Source organism: Mesocricetus auratus, unplaced genomic scaffold, assembly GCF_017639785.1.
Source record: "Mesocricetus auratus isolate SY011 unplaced genomic scaffold, BCM_Maur_2.0 Super-Scaffold_100022, whole genome shotgun sequence".
In the NCBI taxonomy this organism is placed as follows: domain Eukaryota; kingdom Metazoa; phylum Chordata; class Mammalia; order Rodentia; family Cricetidae; genus Mesocricetus; species Mesocricetus auratus.
Window position 1 is genome coordinate 15,079,617 of NW_024429203.1, and position 27,745 is coordinate 15,107,361.

A 27,745-nucleotide genomic window follows, 5' to 3' on the forward strand; every position below is an offset into this window, starting at 1 on the left:
CTGGACAGTGAGTGTACTAGACAGTGAGTGTGCTGGACAGTGAGTGTGCTGGACAGTGAGTGTGCTGGACAGTGAGTGTGCTGGACAGTGAGTGTGCTGGACAGTGAGTGTACTAGACAGTGAGTGTGCTGGACAGTGAGTGTGCTGGACAGTGAGTGTGCTGGACAGTGAGTGTGCTGGACAGTGAGTGTACTAGACAGTGAGTGTGCTGGACAGTGAGTGTGCTGGACAGTGAGTGTGCTAGACAGTGAGTGTACTGGACAGTGAGTGTGCTGGACAGTGAGTGTGCTGGACAGTGAGTGTGCTGGACAGTGAGTGTGCTAGACAGTGAGTGTGCTAGACGACAGTGAGTGTGCTGGACGACAGTGAGTGTGCTGGACGACAGTGAGTGTGCTGGACAGTGAGTGTGCTAGATGACAGTGAGTGTGCTAGACGACAGTGAGTGTGCTAGACGACAGTGAGTGTGCTAGACGACAGTGAGCGTGCTAGACGACAGTGAGCGTGCTAGACGACAGTGAGTGTGCTGGACAGTGAGTGTGCTAGACGACAGTGAGCGTGCTGGATGACAGTGAGCGTGCTGGACAGTGAGTGTGCTAGACGACAGTGAGTGTGCTCACAGCTGGTGGAGGAACTGCTGTAGGAATCTGTTTTCCTAGTGCAGCTACTGCTGTGAAAGAGACTGAGTGTGCTCTTCTCTGTGGACGTTCTCAGTGACTTTCTTTCCTCTTTGACCTGTGGCATTTGGTGAGTTTGAACTTTGCACCCTGAGAAAGTCTCTTGGTTTTCAGTAAAGATGTGCATTAACATTTCTGCTCATTCTGTTTCTTTCCATTGCTTTCTAGTGGAAAGGAATACAGTAAGTATCTCCCACAGTTGTCTGCTAATGCCTTCTGTTTATCCCATAAGCCATTTGTTTTGTAAAACACCTGGTTTTCTGCATACAAGTACCATGCTCAGTGTGACTTCCTTCGTATGCCTTAGAAATTAGGGTTGAATCGATGCTGAGATAAAGCAAGCTGCTTGAGAAGCATGGACTCAGGAGAAAGACAAGATGTCTTTAGTCGCTTCACCAATATCATGGCCCAGGTTGCCCATCCATGTCTATCTTTAGCAACTCAGTCAGCACTCCGAAAGGCCCACTGGCCTCCGGAGAATCAGATGTCCCCAGAATTCACAGGCGACTGATGTGAAAGCAGAATGGCAGCTTCCTGGGGTTCAGTGTAACCATTCTGCGGGACTCACGAAGGAAGCCGTTACAACCACAGCTTGTTTGTTCAGCAAGGCAAGTTAGGCCCCTGACTTAATACTGGTGACCTCACTCCCAGTGTTTCATCTGCCACAGGGTCTAGTCCTAACCTGTGACGTAGGGCAGCACCTGTGCCTCGTGGTAGTGCTCTCTGACCTACTTGTCTATATGTTTGTGTCGTCGTCTTTCTGTGGCACTGTCCCTGCCTCCCTCACATCCTCTCCTTCCCTTGTTAGTATTGGTTTTGCCCTATTTTATCCGTGCATGTGTTGACAGCCTGTGTTTTCCAACGCAGCAATTCCTGAAGCCTTGAGAGTTATTGTAACCATCAGTAGGTTGTTAGGTTTGTTTTATGTGATTCGGGAAACATTTCAAATAAGAAAACATTTGGGAAAATTATTTACATACCCTAGCCAAAATCAAATCAAAATCACGTGCACGTGGCTTTAGTCATAACCCTAAAATAGAATAGCAGAAACTATCATATTCATTACCATTCATTCTTTGTGAGTCAATTATCATATCTGTAATCATTTGCCTTCCTTCCTTCCAGTTTCCTTTATTTCCTTTCCTATACATTTTACTTCCCCTTAGCTTTTTAAAGAGGACAGGGAGACAGACTGTATTATTATTAGCTATGACAGAAAATTTGATGAGAGACTTATCCTTCATTACAGGGCTTGGGATTTATCCCTCATATTGTTTTTAGGTTATTCCTATCTCTGACACCATGGTGATGGTGAAATGAATGTTCCAATTTTCAGTTCCAGAAGCGCCAGATCGGCCTACTATCTCTACTGCGTCAGAGACCTCCGTCTATGTCACTTGGATTCCCCGGGCAAATGGCGGCTCTCCAATCACTGCCTTCAAGGTGGAATACAAACGGATGAGGAGTAGTGATTGGCTGGTGGCCGCTGAAGACATCCCTCCTTCCAAACTTTCTGTGGAAGTCCGTAGTTTAGAACCAGGTAATAACACTGTTTTCCCCCGTTTACTATTTTATGAGGTAACAAATGCTTATTGTGGTAACTTTTGAAAATCAAATATGAAGACGGGAGTAAGTTATCTGAACTATACTCATCCATAGACAGTGTTTATGTTTTGGTATATTTCTTTCTAGTCTTTTTTTTTTTCCCCTCTATGTCTTTATATCCCCTGGAATCTTGTCGTACATGCAGTGTTGCACCCTTGGTTTTATCTAACTCTGTAAATGCATCCCCCTCTGCTTAACCGTTTCTGTTGCTGTGGCTCTAGCGGTGGAAATGGAAGCCAAGGCCTTGCGCATGCTAAGCAAGCGCTCTACCACTGAGCTACATCCCCACCCTTAACCGTTTCACTTCTAGATTTCTAAGTTGTTTCTCTAGTCCCAGTCACCCGCAAACCTCAAGACTACTAAAAAGAGAGAAAAAGTGTGAATCAACCACTTTTGCTTCTGTAATTTTAAGTATACACAGATGTATGCTTAAAATATTTAAATATCTGTGTCTAACTTTCTGTCGTGGGGAGCGGATGCAGTTAGTTGGGAAAAAGGACAGCGGTTTTAGATATGAGTGGAACCAAGTGATACTTTCTAGACTAAAAATCTTTCAGTGATTGTGTTTGAGTGATGAGGACACTCGCTTTAGGATTTTAATTTATTCTTTAGATGCACCATAACATCACCACAGGTTTTTATAGTTAAAAATGTTTTGTTTTTGCCCTACCCCCTCCCCCAAGGTTCAACATACAAATTTAGGGTCATTGCTATCAACCATTATGGGGAGAGTTTTCGGAGCTCAGCATCCCGTCCTTATCAGGTGGCTGGCTTCCCAAATCGTTTTTCCAACCGCCCAATAACCGGACCTCACATCGCATACACAGAGGCTGTCAGCGATACTCAGATTATGCTAAAGTGGACGGTACGTGAATGGACATCTCCTTATATGAGACTTCATATCAGTGTAATGTTCTTGTGATGTGATGTTATGTCTTGTGTGAGATCAGTTGTTGAACTTTTAATAGTGGGAAAACGGAAGGGCACTGATGTTTGTCTAAAGCGCATATTCTAAGAAACAGAGTTAAAATGAAATTATTGTTTCTTCTGCTCCCATCCAAATGTTGTTAACTTAATTGACACTTTATGATCTATTCTTTTGAACCATGTGTACATTTATTTTTGAAGCTTGTGAGGTGTATACTGTTCCATTTTTGTTTAGTTCTTCAGTAAGCTAAGTGCTAGTATACCTTTGAATATCTCTGAATCAAATTCAAAAATGGCCATTACATATAATGCAAAACAAAGCTGGAGAAACATTTCCATGCAGATAAAAAAACTCGGATATTGCTTTTATTTTTGCCTTTGACAGGTTTTTGTTTCTGTTTTCTAGTATATTCCATCAAGTAACAATAACACTCCCATTCAAGGATTTTATATCTACTATCGGCCAACAGACAGCGACAATGACAGTGACTACAAGAGGGATGTTGTTGAAGGTGAGTCCCTTGGTAAGCTGGAGGTCCTGCAAAAGTGCTTTTATGGGGAGGGGCTAACCATCATGAACCCATCACCACAGGCTAAGACTGGGTTAGCAATGAGATGTTTTATGTTTATGCATATGTATATATTACACACACACTATAGTATAGTGTCCTGATTCGTTGCACAAACAGGTATAAAAGTACGGGAGAAAAACGATTCATCAGTAGTTCATCTGATAAAAAAAGACTTTTTTAAAAAAAATTACCAGTGACCTGAATGTATAAATCAATTACAACTTCTTACTACGTTGGAAGTCTCCTCAGTCTGTAGACTAGGATGATCACACATTAAATGTGTTACCAACCTTTAGCAAGGTTGGGAACTTGGAGTGTTTTGTAGAGAAGACAAGAAACAGTCCAGGCATGAAGGGTACTAATACTGATCTTCTGCTGCACTTAGATTTAGAACAATCTAGAGTGTTACCTTTGGCCTCATGGCTGCTGTGACCTACTTGGCCCCATCGCCACCCTTACCCATGCCTTTTGCACCTTTTTCCACTGGAGATGTTGACACCAGCCTCGGGTCCTTGGTGCAGAATGCTTCCTGGCACCCACCGTTCCCTTTTCCTAACACATTGTTCGGGTATTCTCGCTCTTCTTTGTTGGCTTTACATGCCTCTTCCTCAGACCAGGTCTTCCCTTTGTGCTTATTTCCTAACATTTTTGTCGAAGTCTAGATATGTGAGTATGAGTGCTTGAAATGATGTTTCTCTTACTAAATATTGACTTCCTTTAGACATGGGATCTTTGTTCCCTCTGCTGTGTTCCCAGTCCCTGCTGTGGTGGTGTGTTCGGCATTGAATGGATGGATTTCTATGGGCTTGGGAGTCCATAGAAAGCACTGGGGACGTCTGGTGATGCTTGTGCTGGAAACAGGGATCAGCATGAGGGCTGCGTTCACGCCAGCAGACCTTGGTGCAGGAGGGGAGCTGATTCAGTCGAGACGGGTGGTTATAAGGAATGATACAGGGAAGAACTTCCTAACATAAACGTCTAGGTTCCCTCACAGGTTCCTGGAGTCTGGAAGCATCAGGTACAAACCAGATGCTTGATTCTTGGTAATAGCATAGATGGGTTTCTTGGTCTCGAAGGAAAATTTCTTCCAAGCTCTGTTTTTAAGTCCAAGGTACTGATCTTTTGAATTAGTGAATGCCTTGGTTAGATACATAGTAGTTCAGTGCCAGAACATGTGCTTAGCATGTGCTGTGCCCTAAGTTATATCTCATGCACACATACATGCATCCCTCTATACAGAAATATGTATACATAGAGCAAATCTTGTCAGAAAATTACCCTAGGCCTAGGATTTACTATATGACTTCCTGCCATTAAATACATAGGTTTGAAAAAATTAGTTTAAGTATACTATAGCATTTCAAATATTGCAGTATATTTTTTTTGAGATTTTGTTTTTATCGTATATGTCTGAATATCTTCCCTGAATACACGTGTGTGTACCATGTGTGTGCCTGGTGCCTTCGGAGGTGAGAAGAGGGAGTCAGATCCCCTGGAACTGAAGTTATGGATAAGTTGTAAGCTACCGTGTAGGTGCTGGGACAAAACCAGGTCCTCTACGAAATGAGCATGTGCTCCTGCCTGCTGAGTCATCTTTCCAGCCCCTGTAGGATTTCTTTTAGTATTTTTCCAGTGGAGTTACTTTTGAAACATAATACAATTCTTGCAATCTGGGTTCTTATGCTTAGTAGGGTAGCAGCACATGATTATATTTTGAATGAAGGGATGGTTCTTCCTTCTCTGCTGTAGTTTTTGTGGCACACTCAAATCCTGTGCTCTCAGAAGTCAAGCGGGAGAGAAGTGAACACAGGGAACATAAGGAGACAGTGGGAAGCCGGTGGTGTTCCTTTGGTGGTCTAGACACCAAGCTTGGGTGTGTTTGCTTTGTGAACATTCAGTGTGGCGTACTATTGTGTGTGGCTCCTCGGTTTGCATACTTTCCGCCAGTCAAAAGGCTGTAGAAAGATGATTATGACTTCTGCGTTTTGTTCTACCCAAGTCTTTGTTTTAGTTTAGATGATTTAGAAGAATGGGATATCAGATTTTTATTTTTAAGTCTTTTGACATTGGTTAACATTTGGCATAAGATGGTTCTAAACAGAGCTGATGTTAAGTGGCATGAGCAGCTCTCTGTCCCTCTCCCTCACCTTCCTACTTGTACTTTCTAGGAATCCCTGTGGGTTAACAGTTTCTAAACTGTGCTCTTCAGAGGAATCTTTGAACTTTTGCAAGCCTCTGTGATCTGAATGTGATCTTGATGTGAAGAGAGTTTAGCGGCACTTCGTGTCTAGCATTGCTCACAGATGGAATTCCCCCTGGTTCTCAGCAAGCTTGTTTATAAACGTAGCACACTGAGCAGTTAGATGTTTAAGTGGGATCCACTGTGCTGTGTAATTTGCTTACTCCTTATTTTCAAGTTTATTCATTTGAAATTCTTTCTGTGGCACTTGGTGCTATTGGTCTATTCTTCCAAATCCAGGAACAAAATGCTCGTTAAAAGTATGTACTTAAATTTTTCTTTGGAGATTTTGGTTACTTACGTGCATATTAATTCAAAATTTCTACCCCACCCCCAGTGAATCAATAAGGTCATTTGTGTTTCTTATATTATCTTCTAAATTCTTTGCCACATTTAGATGAACTACAAATGTTCTTGGCCTGCCAGTGCTTTTATGTGGAGCATTTCTGTCTTGTTAAGAGGAGTTCCAGATAAGTCAGTGTGTAAAGCTGATTGTGCTCCCTAGTCATCTAACCCTGAGACTTAGCAGAGGGTGCACACTCATGATCCAACCCTGAGGCTTAGCAGAGGGTGCACACTCATTGTTTGGTTTAGACACAATAGTGCACATAGCTGTCTAATTTAACAAAGTTAAAAATTCCCTCTGTTTGCCAGCCTATGGTGTTTGCTATTGGAAAGATTGGGCGCCAGAGTGAAACACAAATCTAATGTTTATCTTGTAGCTGTTTTCTCCTAAAATCTGGTCAGAGGCTTAACCCCACTACTAGTTCTCGAAAGGGAGTGCCCTGGTCTAGTGAGGTGTCGATGGGTGTAGAGCCAGGAAAGCCCAAAAGAAATAGTCTAATGGGGACTTTTACATTTTAGAAACAGGCCCATTCCAGCTTCAACTAGTTTCTTGTTTAAAACAATTTTTTTTGGGGGGGGGGATAGTCTCTTTACAAGTGTCAATGAAGTCTAGAACCCACTCCCAGAGCAGAGACACTGGATCTTAGACAAACCAATTTTTCTTCCCTGTAAAATACAAACCTGTGTGCATGAGGGGGTCTTGTGTGGTGTACAGGGGCTGAAGTGTTTTTGTGTTGGATTAGAAAGGAGTCTGTGATACTAGTCCTGTCGGCCAAGCAGATTTGACTTATGCATGTGGTGTGGTTTTTGTTTTTTTCTAGCCCTTTAATTAATTCTTTAATTGGTTGGTGGTATGCTTGGGTTTCTAGGAAACACTGGAAACAGTTGGAAGAATCAATTTCTAAACGGGATTAAGAGTACTTGAAGAGTTAATTAAAGCTGGCAAAAGTGTCCCTGTTTATGAAAGTTTGTCACAGATCCATGAAAGTGAAAACAGAGTGTGATTTACACCGGAGTCCACAGTTTGGGAGTGTTTCTAAATGAAAGGTTGGCTGCGTGCCACAGATAACACAATCCTAATAGTGGAGACTCTTGTGCAGTTCTGAGGCTCTGACTCAAAAGGGCAGCGGCCCTGGGCACAGTGGTTGAGGGTTCCCATAGCAGTTAGCCTTCTGTGGATCCTCAGCAGCCGGTGATGTGTCCATGGCAATGATGAGAGTTCTGTGAAGGCCTTTCCTGAAGCTGGTCACCTCAGGGTCACACCTGCACTGTCTGCTATCTCACTTGTACTGTGGCTTTTTAGTGCCCAGGCACAGTGGCCAGATTTGCTGGGCTAAAACATGGATTTGAGATGTTTTCCCCTGTGCATGTATTTTTATTGAAGACTTGCCACTCATTGTTTTAAAAAATAAAATCCAGTATTGCTACCAACACACACCAGATACCCTTTAATTAAGTTTATCTTTTTACCTGTTTTACATGCCACTTAGTAGAAATGCTGCTCATCCATGATGCAGTAAAGCATGCTTACATGGCGGATGCTTTTATCTTAAAAGCTGTATGAAACGTGAGCAATGCTGATAAATCGCATTCTGGAAACACCGAATAAGCACATTGGAGTCATCAAGGCCGTGCGATGTCTACAGCTTGCCTCTCCTATCTCTTCTCTAGGTTCAAAGCAGTGGCACACAATTGGTCACCTGCAGCCGGAAACCTCCTATGACATTAAGATGCAGTGCTTTAATGAAGGTGGAGAGAGCGAGTTCAGCAACGTGATGATCTGTGAAACTAAAGGTAGGACAAATGCGGAAGATTGTGTTCCTCCCCAGCCACTATTGGGATCCCAAATCCCAAATCCCATCTTACAATTATTGGTATATTTCTGCGTGGAAATTTCTGCCCTCGATGAGTTTCTAGATCTTGCATTTAGACTGCACCCATAGAAGTACATTGTGCAGGCTAGGGCACTTACCTAAAATATTGTCTGCATAAGCATTAGTGGTGCCCATTGCTTTCCGTGTGACCATACATAAATCACTTCTTTTTTCTCATTGTTCACAAAGAGAGAAGTGTTTGCTAGCTACTTTCTATGAAAATTGAACGATCAACAAAACTACAGAAGATTGAGGAAAAGTACTACATCTGTGTTACAGTTATGAAAATGCAATGGCTGAGCCTGGGAGCCTTAAGAAAAAAGGAGGGGTTGTTTAGTTCACAGCTCTTCAAGCCAAAGGCATGATGCTAGCTCGTGTCAGTTCAGCTCTGTGAGAGGTGACAGGTGGCATCACAATGATAGAGTGCATACAAGAAGGAGTGATCAGAGGGAAGACAGAAAGCCAGGAAGGCCAGACAGGGGCCAGGCCTGTTCTTTTGTAACAGGACTCTCATGAGCACCTACTAGGACCTCACAGAACTTAAGCAGTTTCTGCTGAGTTGGCACGCAGGGACTCCCCTCTAGGCTCCGCCTCTCGAAGGCCTCACTACCTCTTAACATGGCCACACTGGGGACCAAGACTCAGGGATACACTCAAGCCACAGCAATTAGCAATCTGCTTAAGGCAGTTCCTTGAATGACAGATGCATGTACTAGCTACATGTTTAAGTATGTGTTGTATTAAGTTTAAGATAGCAGTCACAGATTCGAAATTCTCATTCTCAACTCTGCCTACACACAGAGAGACTATAAAAGGATCTTTAAGCTGGGCGGTGGTGACACACACCTTTAATCCCAGCACTTGGGAGGCAGAGGCAGGAGGATCTCTCTGAGTTCGAGACCAGCCTGGTCTACAAGAGCTATTTCCGGGACAGCCTCCAAAACCACAGAGGAAACCTTTGTTTCTTGCTTGTTTCTAGAGTGCTGTGATACTCAGAATAATCAAATGCAGCATGTCATCTCTTTACATTAAAGATCTTGCCAGGCAGGGTGGGAGAGGTGGATGTTCCTGCAGAGTGCAGCAGTTGGTCCCCAGCACCTGTGCTGGCTGCTTCACACATGCTGTGACTCTAGCTGCAGAGGATCCAATGCTGTTCTGGCTTCTAAGGGCATCTGAACACTCCTGTGTATATACACACTCAATATATATATATCTTAGATATCTTACCAGGTACAAGATGAAGCAATACTGGTATAGGGTTATAGCCCAGAGAGAAGGCATCTGCTTAGCCATGTCCCAAGTGGTGTGTTCCATCCCCAGCACTGCAAAGAAGGAAGGGACTGAGGCAGTATCATAATGAATTTCATAGTCATGTGGCTGTGTCCAGAATAGCACCCCTCATTATCAGCTGCAGCTTGCAGTCAGTAGACATCTACAGACTGGAGGCTGGGAAGTCAGAACGTAGTGCTGACAGTCTGGCAAGGGCCTCCAGGACCATGTCATAGCTCGGTGGAAAAGCAAGTGAATGAGACCAGACAAAAAGGGGCCACCTCAAACCCATTTTCATATGACCAACCCACTCTTGTCATAATGACGCTGATCCATTAGTGGGGATAAGGTACCTAACTGCCAATTTCACTTTTTAATGTTGTTGTCATGGTGGTTAAATTTCTACATGAGTTTGGAGAAAGGGCAAATTCAGATCATAGCCCATTTTGTTACAGACTTAAGGTAGAGCGACTTTTTTGTCTCCATTTTCTGAACACAGAACAGGTTTGTGGAGGTGACAGTGATACAAGTCACAGGGCTGAGTTTCAGCCACTGTACTCTGTTTATGACAGAGTGGGACTTTTCTATGACCTTTAGAGCAATAAGAACATGTGACTCGCAGATGGGGAGAATGGGGCTTGTGTCACCCCTGTTAAATAGGGTTTGTGATCACAGCTGCCCACAATACCCATGAAGTAGGTAAGAGGACTGTGTTTACATGGACTCTAGCAGACCTCTTTGGGGAAGCTTAAAGGATGTGTGAGGGTTTTGGATTCTAGGTAGTTGCTATGGTAGCTCAACTAATGTTCCTTTTTTACATGATAGAAGTATAAAACACTAATTCCAAGTCTTATTGAGAAGAAAAAATATCACACAGAATGAGTTTTATTTTGTGTGCTTTGGGGGAGGGTGGCTTTTATTTTTATTTATTTTCTGTCCATAAGTTGAAGTATTTTATTTTCGCTCAGGAGTTTTCTGTGAGCACAGTCCAGAAGGTGATCATATAGCTGTTTGTGTCAAATCAATTTGTATGTTTCTTGGCTCTTAGATTGCTAAAAAATTGGTGAACTAAAACTGGCAGATCAGAAATTCAAATTTTGGACCCCTCTTTGTGATTCATTGGTGTTCATATCATCTCTTTAAGGAGTGTAAACACACCAGCTTGCATTCCTAGCCAGACCTCCTTTGGAGAGTCCATTTCATAAACTCTGTATTCACTCTGACTTATTTTTTTTAAATATTTCATCCAGTGAAACGTGTTCCTGGAGCTTCGGAGTATCCCGTGAAAGACTTGAGTACCCCTCCCGGTTCTTCAGGAAATGGAGGGAATGTGGGGCCTGCCACCAGCCCTGCCAGGAGCAGTGATATGTTGTACCTCATCGTTGGCTGTGTGCTTGGTGTTATGGTCCTCATTCTTATGGTTTTCATTGCACTGTGTTTGTGGAAGAGTCGCCAACAGAATGCCATACAGAGTGAGTCATTTATTCTAAGTATTTCCTTGTATTTTTCTAAAGATGGGTAGAAAAAATATTGTCAGAATAAATATTGATTCCTAACACTTTCATGTATTTGTGCCATGGAATGAAGCTGTTAGATACTCTCCACTCAGAGGGGGTGGCTTTAGAACCATTCATGCTGCCAGCCAAAGTAACTGGAGCATCAAATTAAATTGCCCAATAGAAATAAACACCAAAGCCCAAACTAGGCAGGTCTCTGAGTAAATAAGCTGTCTTGGTCCTGGGAAAGCCTGGCTTTGTTGGACCACCAAAGAGGATGAGTGCTTCTGGAATCACTGTAGAAACGTCTTCATGCTGGTACAAGTCTAGTCAACAGGAAATGGCCTGATGGAAAGGAGGTAGCGAAGCTTGTAAAGTTACCGTTGGTAGGTGTCACAAGCAGGGATAAGGTGATCCTGCCTCCACAACTGCTGTACCCAAACTCCTCTGAAGTGGCACACTGTCTCCCAATTACATCAAGGAAGAGGTGTGATTGTAAGTTTGATTATGGTACTGTCCTCATCCATTAGAAACACTAAAACCAAATCAAGCAGGGTTATTAGACGTTGATGAGAGGAAGAGTCTTCTGTTTGGCCCAAGAATAAGGAAAACCATAGTGATAAGTCCTTTCTGGGACCATTGTCAAATTCTCCCCCTTTAAGTTAGTAACTCATGAAAAAACAAATCATCTCTTTTGATGCGACAGTGCCTTCCAAAAGAGGCATGACTGGGTTGGTGCAGTCTGGCAGCAAAACTTGTGACCATTTGATTGGGCCTTATTTTAAATGGTTCTAAAGCTTTAAATTGTGCGTATGTTGAGTGGTCAAGCATTGTTCTGGTTATTGGAGCAACATGGATCTGATAAGAAGCTGTTTTCCATTGTGATGACAATATTTTTACAGAATGGATATTATTATGAGAATGTTTATCCAGCCACTTATGCCATCAGAAGAAACTCATTGTCTTCTGCCTGTCTGACACTGCCAAACAATGGAGATCAGTAAGATAAGATAATCAGGCCTGCTCTGAAGGAGCACAGACAAGCTAGCACAGGAGGGTGTGTACCTGTGGGGGAAGCCCAGGACCAGGAGATGCTTGAGAGCACTTAGCTGGAACCTGGCACTAGATCTGTATAGTTCTGCCGAGAGAACTCTTGGGAATATCTTTGCTTTTTCTAAATGTATCTGGCAGATGTGCTTCTGGGAATCAGAATTTTCTCAAGTGCGTTTAATACATAAGGATAGGATCTCCTTTGGTACCTCACACCCTCGGCATGCACAGTGACAGGAGGAGCTATTAAATAACCAGCAAATGGACACATGTCATCTTTTTTTTCTCCCCAAGAGTGCTGCTTACTGCTGTTTAAACTGTTGTTTTACTCAGTATCCTGACAGTTGTTCAGCTCTCTGAAGTGTGTGGGAGCCGAAACGCTCCCACTTAACTGTTGCCGTCACTTGGATGATTTCCTTTCGCACGTTATTCCCTTGGGAGTAATTTCTCCCTGATAATTTTTTCCTTCTACTAAAAGAGTTTGAGTTAATTCAATGTTCCAAGCTACTCTTCACTCTAAAGAAGAAACAGCAGCAACTTTACCAAAGCTTGTGCAAACAGCATGTTTTATTTTAGTCTTGTTTGTTGTGTCTTAGTGATATTATTAATAAAATTTCTCAGCAGGAAGAGTTTTTCCTTCAGGACCTGACTTTGCTTTTCCTTCTGGGCTTGTTTATTGTTTTCAACAGAATATGATCCCCCAGGATATCTCTATCAAGGGTCAGAGATGAATGGGCAGATGGTAGAGTATACCACTCTCTCAGGAACAACCCGGATCAATGGGAGTGTTCACGGAGGCTTCCTCAGCAAAGGCAGCCTTGGCAATGGCTGTTCTCATCTACACCATAAAGTCCCCAATGGAGTCAATGGAGTCCTGAATGGAAGCATAAACGGAGGGCTTTATTCTGCACACACAAACTCGCTAACCAGGACATGTGTGGAGTTTGAGCATCCTCGCCATCTAATGAATGTAAGAGACCTCATTATAAATTATAGCTCCTCAGGGCTTCAGTGGTGGGGTGCAGGGACTGGTGATCACTCGACATCTTTACTATAGGTTCCTCGTAAGTCATGGATGTGGGCGTGGCATATGTTGCTAGCAGCTCCAGATCCAGAGGAATCTTCATCGGTTTTCTGCCATCTGCAATAGCTGTATTTGTCAGCCTGGTCTAGCTTTAAATTATTTGCCACAAAGCAGAATGCAGGAAAGAACACATTGGGAGTTATTCTTGAGACAAAATGGAAAATGCTGCTGAGCAAAGACCAGATGGTTTGCATTTGACTTACTTGGAGCTGAGTCTGAGAACGCAAATACTGTTGAGTCTGGCAAATGCAGGAACATTCTGCAATGCCCCAGTAGAAGGAGGTGCTCCCCATTGAAGAAGCAGTTCCAGTCATGTACCTGCACCTCCTGCACAGTGCAGGTCCTGGTGTTGGTGAACTTTTTGCCCTTTCAGAACACTTGCAAATACAGGTAGAAATCACTCGATGCTAGGACATCACTCAGATTTTTGTTGTTGTTGTTGTTCCATGTTAGAGATGGAACCTGGGCCTCTCCTATAGCAGGCAAGTGCTCTACAGATGAGCATCACCCCCAGCTGTATGAAGACCATGTAAACGGTCTCTACAGGCTGCCAGGTTATGACTCCTGACACATGATGAGTTCATTTTTCCCAGTAACTTTTTTTTTTAACCCTGTGGCGTGTAAGCCTTTTGAATTTTAGAATATTAGCATTTTTTTTATTTTTTATTTTTGGTTTTTACGAGACAGGGTTTCTCTGTATTGTTTCGGAGGCTATCGGTCCAGCCCGGCCTCGAACTCACAGAGATCCGCCTGCCTCTGCCTCCTGAGTGCTGGGATTAAAGGCGTGCCCCACCACTGCCCGGCAAATATTAGCATTTTTAACCACAAGGAGTTCAGTTGCAAACCCTTGAAACTTCCTTATTTGTGAGATAACACAGTTTTGTTTTTTCCGATGGGACTAAAATGACTGGCACAGTTTAGATAGTGTTGCTTACATGGTTCATGTATGAGGAAGTTAGATATATTTCTGGCTGGGCATTCATATTATCTTTAAATCAAACAATTTGTTTAGTTGATCAAATTAAATATTTGTTTAGTTTTTACTATTATTCTAATTACAAAGACATTTGCTACAATCTGAAAAAGTTAGTTTTCTTTTTTTCACCTTCAATTTAGTAAAGATATTGAAATATTAGATTTGCAAAACATAAACTGTAAGGTTCATTTGTATCATAAAGCTAAAAACCTATGGTTTTTGTGTGACTGAATTTTTGTACATTCTACAAAGTGTTTCACTACCAAGAGATAATAATTCCTTTATTCTTTGAAGCGAGTCATGGCTTGTCACCTTGCCCAGGCTACTCCCTCCTCGCCTCAGCCAAGGAGCGGAGAAAACATTCCACTAGGAACAGCTCGGGCTGTTTCTGTGAGAAGGAACCCTATGGTTGATGCTTCCAACTCGGAATGCTGGGTTTTCAGAACCGACTTGCCATTGAAATGATATCTGCCCTGTTAGGTGCGCAGTTTTAGAGGCTGTCAGTGTGATCCCAAACTTTTCATCTTCCTACTCTTCTGAAAGGAAAGACATAACAAATTAAAATCTAACTAGTGATCATGAAAACCATTGACTTGACTTTGACAAATTCAGCAGTTCTCATAAACAACACCATTCTTCTCAACCCCTGGAGTTTGCCCACATTGGCTGAATGTAGTCTAGGGTTGGTCATTCTGCCTCTGTTTTCTTCATCCTTCCTGTTGTTAGGTGGATCAGGGTTACTGAGAGAAATTTCTAGTCTTGGTTTGCTTGGCTGTTGTTATAGGATAAATGAAATGGGAAGTGTTCTAGCAAAAGCAATTGTCTGAACCCTTCCTAACCTTGAAGGCCTGCTTGAGGTTTGAGTGCTCTGTGACAGCCCTCCCACCCTTCAGATTCAGCTCTGCTGTTTTTCTCCAGAAAGCAGAGCTCTGACTCTAAAGCCAGTCAATCTTTAACTTCCTGTTTGCCATTCTGTATGTCAAGTGGACATTTTACAATGAGGTATGTGTTAATCTGGGCATTTTCCTTAATTGCGGAGCAGTTTCCGCCAAAAGCAACATCAAAATATTAATATTCCCTCCAAGTCATTGCTGGCTGAGAGTCTACTCCATCTGGAAAAATAATGACGTTTTAAAACAGTGCAGTCAAGTGAACAGACCTAATCGAAATAATTACAGGAAAATGAAGATGGTCTTGTGACATCATTCAAACAGACTTTACACCCTGTCTCTCTAACTGGCATCACATAAGTTCTTTCCATGACTGCTAGAAAAGAAAACATGAGTAGGCGCTTATGATGTATAATATATTTTAAGGCATAAATTTGAAATACTAAAAGGAAGTGACTAACCTCACTCCGTTTATTTGCCCTTTTCCAGTACAGAAGTACCTGGAAGAATGTGGCAGCTCAGCGTTAGGGGGACAGTGTAACACTGTGCGGGGCTCACTCGTGAATAAGTAGCAAGCATCACGTTGCTCAGGCAGTGTGTGAAAATGTACCACACATCCATTTGTTATTGATACGTGTTTGTGATTATTGAGCAAATGGTCTCTGGCCCCTTCAGCTTCTTCTTTTCTTTCTCCTTGAATGTTGTCCTGAACAGGGTGGAGGAATGTACACAGCAGTCCCTCAGATTGACCCTCTGGAATGCATTAATTGTCGGAATTGCCGGAACAACAATAGGTATGTTAGCCTGTGCCCAGCCACACTGCTGGGACCAACGCATTCTGGGCTGCCTCCTTGTTTCCCTAACCTTAACACAAAACTTCACTTTCCACAATTTAAGGCTGTTAATCACCACCCCCGCCCCAGTTTTGTAATTTTTACCTTTCTGTGCCTCAGTTTCTGTAGACATTTAGTGACAATGCTAAAGGATTTTTTCTTAAGAGAGTGCTGTTGAAGTGGAGAGTTGTTCTCTATATACATTTCTGTCTTTAACCATTTCTTATTTTCATGTCTGTGTTGGAATGAGGGTAAACACAGTTGGTCATGTTGAAGTAGTAAACAAACAAAAGTATCTCCTTTCTATAGGGTAGTCTTTCCATAATAATATTGCCGGAACTTTCCTATTAGATTATTCAGTGTTTCCTTTCTTTTCTCTTTTTACTTTAATTCTTAAACTCCTAAGACACTTAAGAAGAAAATTTTTACTTGGGCTGTAGTAGTATATGCCTTTAGTCCCAGCACTCAGCAGGCAGAAACAGGTGATCTCTGTGAGTTTAAGGCTAGCCTGGTCTACACAGTGAGTTTCAGGCCAGCCAGGCTACATAGAGAGACTCTGTCTCAAAACAGAAAAAAAAAAAAACACAAGAAATTTTGCATATGTATGCCTGTGTATGTGTACATGTGCATATAGCACAAATAATAAAAACCCAGAGATAGATATTGGGGTTCAAGCTGGAGATCAGGAAAGCAAAACAGCCAAGCCACTAGAGTTGTCACTTCTACCAAGGCTCAGACCAAAGGGCTGATCCTGTCCTCAGAGTGACTGCAATGCTCTCCACCAAACCTCAGACTTCCCTGAGACTGCACTGAGCTCCTGCCTTATATTCATTCCTCTCTAGTGCTGGGATTAAAGGCAGGTCATCCCAAGTGCTGGCACCAAAGGCGTGAGCTCTGTTTCTCTTTTAGACTGATTCACTCTCATGTAGCCCAGAGTGGCCTTGAACTCACAGAGATCCACCTGCCTCTGTCTCCCAAAGTACTGGGATTAGAGGTGTGGCCACCACTGCCTGTCCTCTATGGCTAACGCGTGCCTTAGCTCTTAACTAGGTATGTGGCTAACTAGTGGCTAGCTCTGCACTCTGTTCTTCAGGTAAGTTTTATTTGTTAGATTACAAATAAAATGTTACATGTGTGAGTGTGGAATTTAAAGGATGACTTCAGATGTCATTCCGTCGTAGTTCTACTTTGTTTTTTGAGACAAGATCTCTCACTGGCCTGGAGGTCATCAAATAGTTTATGCTGGCTCATAAGCCCTGAGGATTTGCCCTCTCTGCCTTCCCAGCACTGGGATTACAAACAATGTACATGAGACCAGGATTGGGGTGGGGGTTGACATCAGTTCCTCATGCTTGAATGGCTGTCTCTTCAGCCCAAACCTTGCTTTTTAAATTTACATTTTAACTGTAAAAGTGATACATACATTATTTCAAATAAGATAAAATTATGTAGGATAATATGTATGTTTAAGTCTTGACACATAGGAAACAGGCATGGTCGCACATCCCTATAATCTTAGTGACCTGTCATCCCTAAATTTGGGATTATTATAAATTTAAGGTCAATCTGGACTACATAGTAAGACCCTGTCTCAAACACAAGCAAACGAAAACATACCAAATCTGACACATTGAATATAAGAAAGCTTTCATACTATTTCTGTGTATATTAATTACTATATATTAAATATTAATTGCAAAAAACTAGCAGGCCGTTTGTTAAGAATCTTGAATTTTAGCTAGGCCTGGTAGTACAAGCCTTTAATCACAGCTACTTGGGAGGCTGAGGCAGGAGAATTGTAGGTTCAAGGCCAGTCTGGCATGGTGGTGGAGGCTCTTAGTTCTTCCATGTGCTTCTGTGCGTATCAATTCCAAAGGATTATTGAAGGTGCATCAGAAATCTTTGTTCCTTTCCATAATGATGGTATTGAAGTACATAATCCTGAAATTCTATGACTAGAAAACTTAGTACATTTTATAGCTGGAGTGTAGCTTGAAGTTTGGATTGTACATTGTCCAGAAGGGTTCAATTTGTTGCTTTTAAATGAAGTAAAAGGTTTAAGAGTTATCCCTGGGAATCGCTGATGCCAGAAAGATATACAGCCTTCGAACCGGGCTGGGTTTGCTGTGGAATGAAGGCAGCTAGAAAACAAACAGTACATTGTTTTAGCAATTCTCAGAACAGAGTAATAAATCATTGCTACTTTTTGTTACTTACTTAACTTGTAATGGCTTATATATTAGTGAGAGCTGTCTGCCCTAGTTTGTGTCCTAAGCTTCATATTTCACTTCTGTGACACTCATTTTGAAAATGTGCATATTATCAAAGCTATATCTTTTGTTCAGAGTTTGTCACAATCACCAAAGTTTGTTAAGAAAACATATGAAGGAATTTGTAAACCTACGTGTGGTAGCTCTTGCCAGTAACCCCAGTCCTTAAGAGGCTGGGGTAGTCAGAGTGTCATAAGTCTAAGGTTAGTTTAGGCTGCACAGCAAGCCTGTGTCTCTAAAAACTACTGAGGAGGAGGAGGAGGAAGTTGATGAAGCTGGCTCACACACTTGGCAGTAATCAGGTGGGTTAATTTAACAAGCAGCGACGAGAGGTTTTAATGCCTTGTGTAGTCCTTGTGTGGTTCTTGTGGTCGTCAAAGATCTTGACTATTAGAGTGTTGTGATGAGAGGATCTTTGGTCTAAGTAGTCCTGTGCTTTGCCACTGCTTAAACTTGTGATCCTGGGGAATTTACTTGGTATCAGAGTTAGCACACTTACCTGAAAAGTAAAGGAATATTCTAAGTAGTAGAAGAGTAGAATTTAATAAAATGTCCTGATGATGAGATTCCATCTCAGCGCCCAAAATAGGTCACCTTCCTCCCTCCCTCCCCTCATCCCCCACTCCCCCTTCCTTTCCTCCTTTCCTTACAGCCTAGATCTCATTTCTTTAAAAGAATTTAAGTGACCTCTGCCAACTTCAATTTGACCAATTGTATGCCCAGCTGTGTAAAATTGGGTGGTTTTATTATAAATTATAATTTCTGTTCATTTTGAGGTTAACAGCTTTCTGCATCTCAGGTTTGCTTGACTGCTGTCTGGAAACAGGTGGCTACTCTTCAGCTGTGCTTCTCCCTGCCTCAAAAGCTCCCCCTGCATGAAAACCCATGTGTGTGGGGCCACACACACACACACACACACACACACACACACACACACACACACACTAGTAGCAGCAGTAGCATTTTGTATCTTATTGTCTAATGTCTGAACAACAGAAGCAGACCTTTGATTCTACAGTGTAAAGCACAGAAGAATATGCATTAGAGCAGAAGGAGCCATGCCTTAACTGTTGAGAAACACAGTGCAAGTTGTATCTTAATTCATGAGATGCTTTCTGAGGGGTGTGGTGTGCTCGGGGACCTGTTTCTGCTCGACACATAGTAGCGTGCACTGGTTGTGTTGGAGAGACTGGACTGTTAGACATTGTAAGCAAACTTAGCCTTCATTCCGGGAATGAGGAAATAAGGAATGAAATCCTAGAGTTGCCGTCATCACGTCTCTGCTGTTGTCTGATAGAGGCCCCCAAAATTTTAAATTAGGTCTGGTGAAATGCCCTGATGGCTAAGGTGCAGCAGACTCGACTGGTTAATTTTAACACATTACTTGAGCTGTTGATTTGCTTTTATTTGTTTTGGAATTCAATTACTCATTCTTTTTATAAGATGTTGCATATTATTATAATTATTTGCTCACCGCCTTGGTAATATCTTCAAGGAGTAATAGAAATGAGGAAAGAGAGTGAGAAAGGAAAAAAAAGCTGTGTTCATTCAGCAGACATTCGCTGCAGGTCTGCAGTGAGCCAGAGGTATGTGGGGCACATGACTGCACAAGCAGGCTCATCCCTGCCTACATGGGGATCACGGTCTCCTGGTTTTCAAAATGGCATCAGAAAGATGAATATATAGATGAAACTAGGTCCTCTAAAAGGAAAATAGCAGGAGGTATCAGAGCTCCCTAAGCAGATAGCATTTTTTATAAAAACGAGATAAAAGGAACAGGCTAGGTTTGAAGCTTTCCAGGCAGAAGGTCCTATTTATGTGGAATGCCTAAGTCAGGATGTCCAAATCCCCCACATAACTTAAGGAAGGCTGGTGTTCCTGGAACTGTTCAAAGGAAGGGCCAGAGGCAAAAGGTTAACAAGGCCATGTCATCCAGAGCCACAGCAGGTGAGTGTAAGATTTTAAGCAGCTCATTGCCAGTTAGAGCTGTGGTCATCAAGAACACTGAGGCACCGTTTGGGAAATAAGCGAGAGGCAGAGTGGGCATGAGATCTTATTAATAAGACACTAGTTTCTTAAAGAGGCTGGGGAAAGGCTAAGTCTCGGGCACCAGGTGCAATCGTCTCCCTAGGAAGCAGCATTGACAAAGCTCCTTGCCCAGCAGTGTGCTTTAGGGCATCTGGGGTTAGCCCAGGGCAATTCTTTTCTGTTCCACAGGGGCCTAAAACCAGGCATTTAGACCTACTCTACAGTATCTCACCTGCCCTGCAACTTACTCCTCGGTTTCCTCTGCCTTCTGAGGTTTAAAACCCAAATGCATTTCTTAGAGCAGGCCTTTTTAAGAAACTGGCTGTTGCTAACCCTTAATGAATTCCCTTTCTCATCCCTCTATTTTAGCAGTAACTCAGGGGAGCAAGATTGACACTGTTGACATAACTGGAGAACTAATATGAAGAAATTGGGAACAAATCCCAGCACTCATAGTCAGAGGCAGGAAGATCTCTGTGAGTTTGAAGCCAGCTTGGTCTACTTAGTGAGTTCTAGGACAGCCAAGGCTACACAAACAAACAACAAAAATGGAACAAGAAAGGGGGAAGGCACTATAGACATCTGTGGGCTTCTGTGGCATGTAAATGACAGCCCTCCTGTGTTCTCTTCATCTAAACCTTTTCAGAATTTTAGTGTAAAAAGAGGCATGTTAAATGCAACCTTCCAGGGAGCTGGTCCCCTCCATTGAAAACATAATGGAGAAACTATTGTGTTATTCATGTCACCTCCACTGATGACATAATTGTGAAACCATTGTGCTGTTCAGCATTTCAAGAGTTAAACAGATTGTAATCAAATAAATCATTCTTGCTTGCCTTTCTCTTCTCCTGAATTCAGACAGAGCTCTGGATATGCAATCAAATGTGGTTTGTTAGTTGCTCGCCTAGTTTAATGGGAAGGAATTGACATTAAATTGGGCCCATTTGCCATCAGTCTTGATAATTTGTAAGAGAGTAGAGAAGACACTGATGACATTCACAGATGAATGAATAGAGAGAGGTCCCATTAGGAAAGAATGAGAAATTAACTTTAAGGGTCCTAGAGAGACTGGAAATGGGCAGGAAGTAAAAATCAGCATGGAAAAATGTCTATAATTCATCTGGGGAAAGAAAAAGAAGTCCAGGCTGAATGGCTGATAATCAAGAGAAAGAAAACCACTGGGGATAATGCCTAGAAAATCAGATATTGCAGATGGCTGCCAAGTTTTTGTGTAGTGATAATCCTGAATGTCTGTGAGTTCTTGGTCTGGGAGTACCCTTCCAACACTGATGTCAGACGTGCTCGGATGAAATGTGATGCAGAGATGAAGCAGGGATATTAACTTGTGTATGGCAGGAGTCTCCGGGGACGGTTTGATGGACCCAGGTGGTTGTTAATTGTCTAGCATACTTAAACTCTTCCTCTTAGGAGGTAATTTTTTATAACCCAATCCTTCCCCTATTTCTGACCACTTAGCAACTTCAGAACTACCCATAACCCTGAAGAAAGAACCCAAGATCCAGCTTTTCCTTCACCTTTGGTAATCTGTCCACTTTGAGGAGAAAATATGATCTTATTTTTTTCAAGATTTGCTTTCATTACATTTTATTCATGTGTATGTGTCTTTGTGAATGTGTGCCACATGTATCTTCAGAAGCCAGAAGAGGGTGTGGATGGCCTGGAGCTGGAGTTACAGGCAGATGTGAGCCATCTGATTTGATGCTAGGAATGGAACCGCAGCAATGTTCTTAACTGCTGATACATCTCTAACTGCTCAATACCTTCTTTTTGCAAAGGTTGTGCATCTCCCCAAAATTACCTCTTCTACCGTGGAGACTGAGGGCCTGTTGTCATGGAGAATTGCTTTTGGGCTTTAAAGTATAAGCTGTTTGTGGGCCTGCTTTCCTTGTTCCTTAATGTACTCTCCTTTACTACCTCCCAGCACGTATTATCACCTTTCTTGTCAAAGTAAGTGATGAATTAACTGCTAAAGGAAAATCCCGCTATGATGCTAGCTAGGGTCAATACAGTACCCAACAGTGAGAATGAGACCCTCATGGCCCTGGAGGAGGGGCATCAGATTCTGCTGCATAGCAACTTGTCTGCTCCCATAATCAAAGCAAATAAGAGAGTGAGCAGTGACAAGAGGAAACAGTAAAGATGAACGAAATATAAAACAAGCCTTCACCAAGTATTATTGCAGAAGTCTTCAGAACACATGTGTGAAAGTAAATGTTGAATATTCAAGGGATTCATGGGTCCTTACTCCTTGCCTTCAAGGGGGGGGGGAGAGAGAGAGAGAGAGAGAGAGAGAGAGAGAGCGCTTGGGTGGCATAGTGGTAGAATACTTGCCTAGCATGTGTGAAGTCCTGGGTTCAATCCCCAGTCTTGCAAAAATGTTGGGAAAGGGCTGGAGGGATGGCTCGGCCATTAAAGGCTAGGCTTACAACCAATAGTTGGGAAAGGGCTTTATGTAAAACTTGTCCTGTCATCTGATCAGAGTAACTGTCATAGTTATGCCTAATTATTTGTATAGTTTTACAGAACTAGCCAAATTATGTTTAAACAATTATTAACACTGCTTGTGTCCCAAATGCAAACTTATACTACTATTCAGTTCCCTTTTTAATTCCATTTGTGCTGTTCAGATTACTGGTTACAGAGTATTTCATTGTTCCTGTGATTCCTGCAATAGTCATTTTTCTTTCTCTTAAGCCCACAGACAGGTGAAAAGACTGTCTTGCAAACTGTCCTAGATCACTTGGGCGCTTACAGAATAACCCAGACTTTGTGTATGACCAGATACTCAGAGTTCCATTTACTTACTGTTGATAAAATTAAGAAATGGAGTTTCACGGGGCTGGAGACAGCTCTGCAGAAACATCATCTTCACAATCTGTAACACTATATTTGAAGGCTGTGAAGCCTCAGATTGTAAAAGTTATTGAGTTGTGTGAACTGTAAAATGCCTTTTGAGAGTCTCAGTGAATGTTCTGTCCTTTTTCATCCCGTGGAGATTTGGTCTCTTAATTAACATATTCACAGCTACTCTGTGGTTATGGGTTACTTTTAGAAAATAGTCTGAGGTCATTGTCAGTGACAGACTTGCCTCCTCAGGCCCCACCTGATCACATTCAGAAGAGAGGTCACATCCCTCTATGGCCCACATGATTTTTGTGATGACACACAGACTTCTATACATCTGGAAGTTCACTAATGGAGAAGCAATGGCATTGCTTCCATTTGGTTAGCTAAGTGGTTAATTCTGATTCTGAGTTAAGATTCAATGTACTAGAAAATTTGAAATCAGTGTGGTTTATCATGGTGAAATCTGGGTCATAGCTACTTTACAGATGTAAATCATTTCCACTCCATCTGATGGAGAGGCAGAATTCAGGATGGAGTTTATGGCTTCCTGGTCTACTTACCTGAAAAGCAGATGGTAAAGACTAAGAAAAGGAAGTTGCATTTTCTCCCGCTTAGAGTCTCACTTTTAAATGCCTGTTTAATATGCGCTTCGGCATTAACATCGATGACTGTCCCTGAAGAAGGTGGCCCTTGCTCTTCCGTCTCACTGACCTTCAGTCCTGCCCTGTGGACGTAACTTCCTGCCACTCTGACATAAGACCTTAGACTTCACTCAGAAATCCCACCTACAACCAGCTCTAAACTAAAGAAGACCACAGGAAAAGAGGAAGCCAAAGGGAAGGAAGAAGGTCTCTCACAGTCTGGTGAGTCCCTGGCACTTTTTACTTCAGCATGATGAAATGCATTTGCATTAGCTCTGCGAACTAATTCACATTTGTAATATTTATTTACAGGCAGCTGCCTTGGTTTTTTCAGATTCTGCCAAGCATGGCGTTCCTTTTTCCCTCAGTCTAATTTGACTCCTTTGAAAAGAGCTTCTCTTTCTGATCCCTCTTTGTCCTCTAAGCTTGGGCTCCTGGCAGCTGTCATTACCTTCCTATTCCTGCAAAGAAAGGGAAGCAGGAGTCCAAGTTCACTTATCACCTATGACACCAGCAAGGTCAAGGGCCTGGCTGTGCTTTTTGTCTTGCTATCCTTAACTGTCCTGTGACATTGAGGACCGTCATTGCCTGACCTGTAGACAACTCTGAAGTCAACAGATAGTAGAGAAAGTATCTAGCCAACAAAGTAGCTATCTATTGAACAAGGATGGATAATTAGCATCATGATGCAAACAGACAAAGGGTAGATGTGCCAGGTTCTCCTGCCTCAGTATACATGTCCTATCCCACGTGAGGCATGGACTGTGAGCAGCAACTTCTAATGAGCCTAATGCTATTCCTTAAGAGCGTACCTGCTTGAGAAAAGGTATATACAAAAGTCCAATTTTCTAACGCTTGTCTATTTTATATTTTTAAGCCTTACTGTACATAGTTTACAGTGATTTACTCTGTGGTTGGCACTGGGCTCTGTGACTTTAGCGAGAGTCTAATGTGCTTTAGAACTCATGCAAGAGGCTGGCAAGATGGGCTCTTGGGAGATAAAGGCACACCCTAAGTTCAGTCCCCAGAGTCCACAAAGCAGAAGACGAGAACCAACTCTAGCAAGTTGTAGTCTGACCTCCATGTGTGCACACTGTGGCATGTGTGCATGCACACCCAAGCACACGCATGTGCACCCCCCCACACACAAAATGCACACACACACACACACAAACTAAACAAGTAAATAAGAATTCACCCTACTTCCCAGACAGTACAATATATTGGTTTAACTCCATTTCTTTCCATGTTTTGTGATCTTTGCTATGGCTTTGTGCTAAACTAGTTAAAAATTCTCTAAGACTTTAGAGTTGATGCTCATGCTTTCTGGCAGTCAGTATCTACACTGTCCTTCTAGTGCTACTTATTCATGTCTGTATTTTCTTTCTTCTGTCTGTTGTCACTCATTCTCCTTCAGCCAGGAGACCTCAGTGTTGCCACTGTCTACCAGAGGTCAGAGGAGGGGTCCGATCCCTTTGAACTGATATTATGGGTGTTTGTGGGCCACCATGTGGGTGCTGGGAACTGTACACAGGTCCTCTGCAAGAGCTACAAGTGCTCCTAAGTGCTGAGTCATTGCTCCATCCCCAACTTGTTTTTCTTGTTCTTTTTTAATACTTGGCAGTATTTTCTTCTGTGTAATCCATATAACTGGTATAAGCTCTAGAAGACGTTTTTCTTCCATAAAGGATTTACTTTTATATTTGGCCGTACAGTTAGATGAGAGCCAAGTCACTTGAACAGATGCAATGCCGAGTTTTAGGCTGGGAGATGACTCAGTAAGGAAGAGTGTTCTCCATACAGGAAGGAGGACCTGAGTTCAAATCCCTAGCACACATGTAAAAAGCTAGACACAGCTGCAACTGTGACCCCAGGGCTAGGGAAGATGGAGACAGGAGGATTGCTGTGGTTTGCTGGCTGCCAGCTCCAGATACAGCGAGAGACATTATCTCAAAAGAAAAAGTGGAGAATGGTAGATCTGATACTGGGTATCCTCCTCTGGTCTCTGCATGCACCTCACAGACACGGGAGCACACAGTATACATACATATACCACACTTTCACATATATAGTTTTTTTTAAGGCCCAGTCTATTCCTGTTTCACTTTTACTTTTAGGATGTAACCCTTTGAGAGTCCCATCTAAAAGCCTATATGTGTTCCTAGGCCTCTTCTTGGCAGGCTCTGAACTCTGGCATTGTCTCCCTAGCCCCAAATGATGCTTCTAAAAGCTCAGCTCAGCTTCTTAGCTCCTAAATTCTTGATCTGCAGAGTTTCATCTGCACTCAGTTGGGCAGATGCCTCAAGAGCAAAGGAGGGCTGAAGGTCACTTCACACTCACCCTTTCTACATGCTTAGTCATACAAGTGCTTTAGTAACTCCCGATGCCCTGAGCTCACACTCACCCTTTCTACATGCTTAGCCATACAAGTGCTTTAGTAGCTCCCGATGCCCTGAGCAGATTTAAAGGAGAATTCCTTCATCCTCTTAGTAATTCTTAGTAGGACCGATATTCTGATATAAACTAAGCAGTCAGAGTTGGGAGCCTAGAATTTAAATTTTAAGAAATACTTTCATCCCAGCACTCGGGAGGCAGAGGCAGGTGGATCTCTGTGAGTTTGAGGCCAGCCTGGTCTACAAAGCGAGTTCCAGGACAGCCTCCAAGACAATACAGAGAAACCCTGTCTCAAAAAAATAAAATAAAATAAAAAACAAAACAACAAAAAAGAAATACTTTCACGCTGGTCAGTAGCAGCACACGCCTTTAATCCCAGCATTCAGGCAGGTGGATCTCTGTGGATCTCTGAGGCCAACCAGGTCTACAGAGCAAGTTCCAAGGCAGTCAGGGCAATACAGAGAAACCCTGTCTTTAGAAGGAAAGAAAAGGAAAGACTTCCAGCAGCCACACCGATTCCCCTAACCGGGGATATTTCTGAGTTTTTGGAATTCCCCAGTTCCATGGTTGATACTGACGCCAGGTCCTCAGCTGTGAAGTCAGTGGAGCTTGGTGAGGCCTGGGAAGTCCATGCAGCCACAGCAGCAGACTTCCTTCCACATCCCAGCATGCGCTGCCACTTTTGTTTGCTTGTGTATCTCCTCTGCTAGGCTGACAACCTCCGCTGCTTTTACCTTGTTACCCACAGTGTCCACACAGTGCTTGGCACTTGGTGGGATCTTCTGCAGGAGAATATTTATGGATACCCTCATACCCATTACATTCTCTCTAACAGTAGTTTGCAACTAGCAAGATTCCCCCTTACCCCATGTTTTAACATAATCAACATCTGTGGGTACCATGTATTGAATCCACAGGGGGACTTTGAAGTTCACTGAGTATGAGAGCCAGAGAGGCTAACAACATAATGCATTGTGGAAGGTCGACAAGGATTAAAAGGCGCTGCTAAACGTTCTGAGTTGAATAAAATAGCCAAGAGAGCAAATCAGGATTAATCCCGTACTCTTTTGAGATGCGATGTGTTCAGGCCAGGGCTCTAGTGCTGGCTCCAATACATTCATGTTTGTCCCTGTTTGTCATTTGGACTAGTTGAAGACCTGCATGGGACAATGTGGCACATTCATATTTTGCCATATTTTCAAAAGTTAATTGGATCCCTAGTGTCCTTTAGCTGTACAGTTAATGTATTTTTTAAAAATTTGAAGTCGATGTTGGTTTTTGTGTAAGTTAATGACTCGTTTTACTGACATGTGTCTGGTTCTCTTTCAGGTTTGTCTGCATTGTCTTGCTCGGAACCGCTCTTTTCCAGAGACTTCAGCCAACAGAATTGGACCCCTTTCCTAATTTTTTTGACCCAGAAACCTGTCCTCCCATGTGTAGAAGATGGAAATAAAGAATTCTGACCTGTATTCTCTCCAGTGACCTATTTCTAGCACACAGCTGCTTGCTTCTGTGTTTTTCCTGTCTGCCTTATGTAAAAGCCCATCATTTCCTAACTTTTCTTAGTCCCAATTATAGAAATTAAGAAAAACGTGCCTATAACAGGGGAACAGTTCAGTATTACAGATGGCAATGATAAGATTTAGACAGTAACAGGAGCAGCAGAAACTGAACTAGAACCCACTCCTTCAAAGGTAGTGTGAGCTTTCT

At 42.6% G+C, this 27,745-nt stretch overlaps 1 protein-coding gene across 4 annotated transcripts in view; it reads left to right on the plus strand.

Annotated features, from left to right (window-relative positions):
* Cdon (cell adhesion associated, oncogene regulated) overlaps positions 1-27,745 on the plus strand; it is an 89,892-nt gene that overhangs the window by 56,359 nt on the left and 5,788 nt on the right. For 2 of the 4 annotated variants that reach the window (XM_005085842.4, XM_040729767.1), the window contains exons 12-18: positions 2,011-2,214; positions 2,963-3,144; positions 3,613-3,718; positions 8,034-8,156; positions 10,756-10,977; positions 12,741-13,021; positions 15,716-15,795. In XM_005085842.4, coding sequence (XP_005085899.1) covers positions 2,011-2,214; positions 2,963-3,144; positions 3,613-3,718; positions 8,034-8,156; positions 10,756-10,977; positions 12,741-13,021; positions 15,716-15,795 — 1,198 coding nt within the window. Of the gene's footprint in view, positions 1-2,010; positions 2,215-2,962; positions 3,145-3,612; positions 3,719-8,033; positions 8,157-10,755; positions 10,978-12,740; positions 13,022-15,715; positions 15,796-23,680; positions 23,864-27,364; positions 27,505-27,745 lie in introns of those variants that run through there. The other 2 variants (XR_002381372.2, XM_040729768.1) reach the window with 2 other exon arrangements.